This window comes from Olea europaea, chromosome 6, assembly GCF_002742605.1.
Source record: "Olea europaea var. sylvestris chromosome 6, O_europaea_v1, whole genome shotgun sequence".
Taxonomy (NCBI): Eukaryota; Viridiplantae; Streptophyta; class Magnoliopsida; order Lamiales; family Oleaceae; genus Olea; species Olea europaea.
In genome coordinates, this window is record NC_036242.1 from 28,774,869 (window position 1) to 28,782,704 (window position 7,836).

Genomic DNA, 7,836 nt, shown 5'->3' on the forward strand with positions numbered 1-7,836 from the left:
GAGACATTATTAATCCAACCGAGCACAACTTGATGTTGCAGTGAGATAAATTAAAATTTTAAATGATTTACAGCAGACTATAAGGATTAATCCGAAAACAATATCCTATATAGAGGCTGGTTTGCCAAGAGTTCAAAGTGAAAGGGCCTTGGTTGCAAACTTCAAACTCTCCACTCTCATAGGATCATATATACTACTAACTAAAGTCCACATGCAATTTGAAAAGGTTGTACTCATCTAATGTTGGACTAAGAAGAACTGAACCCATGTACACTAGTCCACATATTTCAGCAAGCTAAATATCAATGAAAATTTGAAACATTGTCCATCCAAAAAGGAATGCTTAAAAATATGATATCTCAGTACTGAAATTCAAGCCCAATCCATGCCGTCCTGGATCTTAAACTCGGATATTTATTGAATAAAATAACCTGTCGATTTTGAATGAATAAAACATGCTCTCCCACTAACCCAATGCATCATCCTCTTTGATCCTAGTTAATGGAGAAGCAGAGGTCCCTACAGATATTTTACCATGCCACGACCTTCCACACTGAGTTTCGTAGCTTGAAGTTGCTTCCTTTTTGGTGCTTTTAGTTGTTGCAGCTTCTTGTTCATCTGCAGGTATAAAACAGTGTCTTGAGTATGGAACTCAGGTACAATACTACACACTACCACGAGTAAGATCAAATCAGATCCTTAATGACAATACAATTTCTGCAGGCCAACAAGAAGAATAATACACGCATTCTTTGAACAAAGATATGCTTCACTACATAAAGATACAGCTATGCATATTCTGAAGTGACTTTGCATTCATTACATTAAGATGCAGCTATGCATATTCTGAAATGACTTCATTGCAAGTAGAAGGTTTCTATTACACGAAAATGATTGGAAGATCAATACCTTCCTACCAAAAGGAATTCTTTACTGGATCTTATAGCATGAAGGAAACATCACTAGTCAATAGAACTCAGTCCAGTTATTTTAGGTTTTGATTTGGGGAGATGAGCAGGAAATGAATGCTGCTCAAAAGTTTGCATATTTGAAAGCAAAATGCACATAACAGGGAAACAAAAAGCTGAAAAATCTAGATTCAACTGGCCTGGCGTGTTTCCAAAACATTCTTTCTACCACTTTCAATGAAAAGAAAATGAGTTTTGAGTCAAATTTGTGCATGTGGATTACAAGGACATTAGAACCTCTAAGGAAGTCTCCTACAATTAGCAGAAAGAGAGTGCTCTTCTCTACTAGAATGGTCAACACAAAGACACAGAAATCAGATGCACGCACACACCAACAATATATTTAGTTTCCGAGAAATACTCAAAGTGCAGACAGAACCAATGGCAGATCGTTGTTCAAATCAATGAATCTATATTTACTCCCCAACAAATAAGCCCGTTACTATCAAGTTACCATATGTAGACCGCATTTTAATGTTGAATTCAGGAGCTAACCTTGACTCGGCGCTGATCCAGCACTATCTGTTTAGCACGCGCACGAACTTCATCTGGATCAACCTTCGATTGGGGCCGCACCAAAAAGTCCATTGACATTGCTTCAGGCCTTGAAGCATGTTGCCTAGAAGATGAATGGCCAGATTTTGGCCCCCTGTATATTGTCACAGAAACTTCTTAGGTTACATGCATTAGTAGCAGGAATATGCCAAATAATAATCACAATGACATCTTACTGTGAAAGTTCAGCTATATCAAGGTCTCCCTGGGAATCCATTCCTGAGGATTTGTTCATCGGCCTGTAGAAAACATAATAGACGTTGTATCAGTAAATTCAAGTTGTATTCTAATAGATAACAGATGTCTAAGTGTGTCAGAAGATAAAGACATACTTTTTGCCAGAAGATCTCCTGAAAATCCGCTCATCCTCAATATTTCTCATGTCCTCAAACCTCGTGCTCTTGTTAAATATAGGTCGACTCTGTGAGAATAACATCCAGAGTTTCTAAATCTTGAAAGAATACAGTCCAAAACGTAAACAATGCATGAAAATAATATAGAATGAGAAAAATTATTTTTTAAAGAAAAACGACCACAGAAATCACTAGCAAGAACATTATTTTTTAGGCTAAAAATAAAGTGTCACTTTTTTATGCTTCAAGAGAAAACATCAATATATTTGTCTTCGAAAATTTTCCAAATATGTATATGTATACAGGAAAAAAAAATGGAAAAATATAACAAGGTGGAGAACAGGATACATAAAGTTGTTTCATGTTTGAAAACGATGTAATTATTAAATTAAAAACTACGAGTTACCCATTTGTCAACTAAATCTTTAGCAAGTTTTCTGTTGGCAGTAGTCTCCTCATCAGACTTCGACAAAAACATTATAACCTGCACAAACATGAAAATAACCAGCACAGTAATTCATCCCACCGCACAATATATCTGGATAAGTCTCATTGGTAACTAAAGCTAAAATCGGTAAACAAACCTTTCCGAGACCACTCTTCTTTAGCTGTTCTCTTCTATCAAACTGGTCTAAATCAATCGGAAACTGTAAGAAGAGCACACCCCTTTAGCACCCATAGAATGTTAAGAGAAACAATAAGTACGTCATAAAGATAAGAAAGAAACTATTTTCATACATCAGTCAGGATCTTTAGAACTGCAGCACGGACATTGATGTTAGGTAAGCTTCCATCTGGTAGTGGTTCGAGCCAATTCTTCAAAAGAGTTAACACTCCATGATCCAAAAATTCTTGCTGAAGATGCTTTCTGAAAATGAACAATCCAAATGTAAGGAAATTATCACATTGCATTAACAAGAAGCCAAAGAAACAATGAAGAAAGCAACTCACTTAGAAAGGACATCAGTAAGAAGAGGGAGTTTTCTAAGTTTATTTATAGCAGGTTTCTGTTGTCTATTCAATTCTGCATCTTCCTCTGCAACAACTTCAAGTTCAGCCATGACATTCTCAACAAGCAGTGCAATTTCTGCAGCACTTTTCTCAGTTTTCTTCTTTTTCTTGCCCATCTTGAAAAGCTGTATGATTTCCTCATCCTCTTCTCCTTCTTCTGCCTGTATGGAAAGAAAAAGGTTTCACCATTGACACCACCATTAAAGAACATGCAGAAGCACTGCTCAAATGATATTGTGGACATAAATATATGCTGGTGATTACATTTTTGACCAAAAAGTACATAACAGCCATCCACATTTACGATGCCAACTCATCCATCACCAGCAGACAGAAAATTCAAAAAGGGAAAAAAATCAGACTTCAGTAAGCAAAGAGATGAAAAGCAAAAGTACGCAACCTGAAAAGATACGTGTGTGCCATAGAAACCCACCAATCTTTTTTTGCATTGACCAAATACACACCAAAAAAGAAATGGAGAGAGAGGGAAATGAGGAAGGTATTTATGTTTGGACTGAAAGTGAATTACAACGCATGTATAAATATGCAGAAATTTGCCTTGTAAATGACGGTGTATTATGGGTCCTTAATGAATTTGTTCAATAATGATATTCAAGTAAAGATTAAATTCCGATGTTCTGTTCCAATCACATATCACATTGCATCACCATATGTTACATTAGAGTGCACCATGTAAGTATAACAGACACGTTTCAATTAGAAATCTAACTGTTGCAACCTCGTTTACGGATAAAAAGAACTCAGAATAACAGATACAGAAGTTACTGCATGATGCTTCTTTCAGAAGTTATTTCAAGGAAAGGAATAAAATTAAACAGGGAATGCCGCGAAAAAAAATCTCTGTTGGTAAAATAGAAGAAACTAGTTCAAGCCAGTGCCCTAAAACACAGAATTTCAACGAATGAAAGAACCAACTGGGCCTAAGGGTCTAGTTCAATCATCAGATAAATTATGATCAAACTGCAATAAATCTAGGATGTCATAAAATTGAAGAGTTATATCATAAATATATAGGAATTATAGAGAAAGCTGGAAACTCACAAAAAATAAATGAAGAGCTTCAGCAAATTTAATGAATAATTTACAATCTATGTAACATAGATATTTGGATATTAATATAGAGAACTCAGAAAAATAGATAGCAAATAGAGCCAGACATCAAGTAAACCGGGGGTAAATTAAATTTACCAATCAAACATCTAGACTGACCCGATAATTGATTGAGAATGGTCATCATAACTGGAAATATTCTAGAATAATTAAAACAAATCCAAAAAATCACACTAAACCAAAGAATGGATGCTAATACTAAAATCTGTGTTTTATACATAACCTTAACCATGGAAAAGTAACCATTACGCTTGAGAGGCCGCTGGTCACCAGAGATGCGAATGGACATGGTATGAAGGCAAGAAAAACGATGAGAGTATGCAAGAGAAAGCAATGAGCAAATTAGGGCATATATTTAGTGCCATCTTATATTAGAAAGGAAAGCCCAATTATGATGTGTAGACCTATCCATTCTAAATGGTCTTTAGTATCTAACAGGAAGCACTACTGGACTGGTCAATGGTCCTAGTAGTTGGACCCGGGTTTAGCAGAATAGTCAAAGAAAATATTTGGGAAAATATAATAAATGAATCAAGCCTGAGAACAGCTGTGTTCGGCTTTCCTCTCTGTAAATAATTATGGCTCGCGAGATAATTTCAAAGACATTTAATGCCATTTAGAATGATAAAGGGATGTCGTAAATTTAAATCCACAAAAAGGAACATATGTTAGGCACATTTTTTAGCGTGCATAATGGCTTGGACATAAAGGTCGGGTCGTTACAAAACAAAAGGAGAATTCCCCTCCTTCATTTAGATGATACGCATATGCATCTTCACACAAAAATGCAAATATGTAGATGCAAAAAAATAAAAAAATTAAAAAATAAAATTAAAAAATTCTTAGTAACTTGTTAGAAAATGAAAGGAGGAACATGTAACAATCAAAACTCACTCATCAAAGATGTCTAAATGTAAACTGCAAATGAAGCTAGCTCATCTATGTTCATACAAGACAAGTAAATGGCAGCTGATAATCGCCAGGAATTTGGTTGTACATTCGGAATGGTGCTCAACGTGCTTCAATTCTAGATGAGTCACATTATTTAAACACACAATATATACATCTAATCGAAAACATATCTACTTTAAACATGGTTATGACACCTGGCTTTTCCACGTTGCTTATGTAATGCCCATAATTCTTTACACCCACATCACTGAAAGAATGGGACTACATATAGATATCATCGAAATTCTCCAACACTGGAGATTATAAAAATTAAAATAACTAATACAAAACAATCTATTACTGATGCCAAATGACCACAATATGTTATCTAAAATGGATAGAATTCCAACCTGGGGAGCACGGCTTGGAGAATGTTCATTGTCACTTCCATACCGGTGAGCAGGGTCCACACCACTGTCATCTATGAAATTATCATCATCTACTGTCCTAGCACCCTCTTGGTCATCCTATAACATTTTGAAACCAAGAAAGTAAACAACATGTGACACAAATGTTTAGAGTATTTTTCAGACAATTATGAAGTCATATAATAACTTCAATTGTATAAATTCAAGAAAGATAACCACCATAACATTTAGATTCAGCGGAACCACTTGTTACGTCAATTTGCTATTTAGTTCCCAAAATTGCATTTTTATATGTTCCATACGTACCCACATCAACTTAATAAAGCTTGCACCATCCCAAAAGTTGTATTCTGTTCCAATAACCCCATAAAAGATTTAAATTGTTGCTTGCGAAAACCAAAACCCATACCATTTTTTAAGTTCTTAATAAATGAGAAAACTTACCAAATTAACAGAACCCCACAAAAATTTAACTTTATTGACGATATCCAAATCCAGATCAGCATATTCACATAATTTAATAAAAATCCATTTAACCAAAAATCCACCGTCAAAAATCCATCCCGAGACTAACACTGGAAAAGTAACTGATGAGCATACCAGCAAATTTACAGTTTTGACAGAAAAGTAGCAGATTTCAACATCGAAAAATCCACTCAAGGTTCGCATAATCCTAGCTAAGTTTTCTGAATTAACTCATCTAAATGCACCTATAAAAACCTGATAATAAACTCATAAAATACAATGCAGCGTCTAAAAATTCAAATTTAGTATAACAGAAGGAAACAAACCTCGGAATCACCTCCTGCAATCGTTTCCCACATCTCCTTCACCTCAGGATCAGCCTCATAGTCCCTTGATGTCCCTCCACTCTTCCTCAACTTAAACTTCTTCTCCCCTTTCCTCTTCTTTTCGTCACTTATCCTCTTTTTCCCTTTCTCCCTCTTCCTCTTACCACCATCATCAGAGTAATCATCCCTCACAATTCCCTCAACATCATCATCTTCCTCGACACCAAAACCCCTACGGACCCCACCCTCATCATCCTCAATTCCAAAATCTGAGAAACCGGAGTCCTTCCCTGGGGTGGAAGAAGATTTTTTAATCAATCTCTTCCTGGGTTTTGCCTTGGAATCATTGTACACCGGAGTTGGGGATCGCTCACGCTGGTCGTTATTATACCAGCCATCATCATTTCCATCTTCCAAGATATCCAGCCCACGCTCATCGCGATCAGATTGGACATCCTCCTCAAAATCCATTAACGGCTCGCCATCCTCATCTCGGTAACTGAAAATCATCATTCAAAAAACCCTAATTCAATATAGAAAACCGTCGATTATACATAAATCTATATATGCACGTGTAAATATAGGGAAAAAGTTAAAATAAATAAAATAAATTGACGGATATAAAACCCCAAATTCAATCAACAAAACCCTGATCTACATATATGCATCGACTGATAGAAAAACCCCTAATTCTATAATTGGGGAACTTACGGATCATTTTCATAACCCATGATTGATTTGAAAATTACTATCTGCTACAGGATATCAGAAGGAGAAGCTGCGTTATATTTGTGTTTTCTGAGCGCTGTCAGGTACGCTGGATTTGGGTTTATATATAAATTGAAATTGAAATGGATTGAGGGATATACACACACACACACGGGGACACACGTCATATAATGAATATGGGAAGAAAGTGAAAATCATCGTGTATGGGTGATGTTAAACAACAATAGAGTCAAACACTATGGTTTGGTAAAGTTGAATATCATGAGGTCATGATAAACATAAATTTGACATTTTTTTTTTTTTTTTACAAATCGATTATCTAATGGTTCGATTGGGAGAATACCTGAATTAAGAAACAATAATTTAACTAGATTTGTTGGAACTGAATTGGACCTAGATTGAACTTGGTTCGGATTTTTTTATTAAAGTATTACTCGCCTTTTGTTACAGAATGAATCAATTTGATCTTGTTCTTGTTGCGATCAGTGAGGCACAACTAATATGATTCGATAGATATCTCATAGCATATAATTTCATGTTTCTCAATGTTTTTTGAGCATTTGAATTACTAGCGATTGTGTATTTAGGTGGTAACTTTGAATAATTTTAAGAAATGTTATAGGTGTTGGAAATTATAGTTCTTAGTCATTGTTGAGTTTATTAAACAAGGTAACTTATTTAGCTTGAATTTGTTTTACTTACAACGTTCACTCATACACAGTAAAAGAACTGTAAATATATATATATATACACACAGTGTTCCTTTTTTTGATTATCATGAAACTGCAATAAGATTGATAGAACCATAAATACATGGTTCTGATTAAAAAATTAGGCGAGTTTGATCAAGTTCAGTTATACAATTATACAGGAAATTAACATCTTCATTTACAAAATTTCCATTAGTAAATAGTTTGATTTGATTCTTGAAAAATACCAACCAGACCAACTGGTGCTACCCCTAAACAGAATACTTAAA

The 7,836-nt window shown here is 35.1% G+C and overlaps 1 protein-coding gene across 1 annotated transcript; it reads right to left on the reverse strand.

Moving 5' to 3' along the window:
• Positions 1-274: 274 nt before the first annotated feature.
• LOC111396364 (protein IWS1 homolog 1-like) lies at positions 275-7,016 on the reverse strand. The gene is made up of 11 exons (XM_023022785.1): positions 6,840-7,016; positions 6,129-6,627; positions 5,320-5,436; positions 2,828-3,048; positions 2,615-2,744; positions 2,461-2,523; positions 2,283-2,360; positions 1,856-1,944; positions 1,700-1,762; positions 1,464-1,617; positions 275-618 (listed from the first exon to the last, which is right to left on the reverse strand). Exons 1-11 carry the CDS (start codon positions 6,857-6,859, stop codon positions 520-522), a joined length of 1,533 nt encoding a protein of 510 aa, XP_022878553.1. The 5' UTR covers positions 6,860-7,016; the 3' UTR covers positions 275-519.
• Positions 7,017-7,836: the final 820 nt, after the last annotated feature.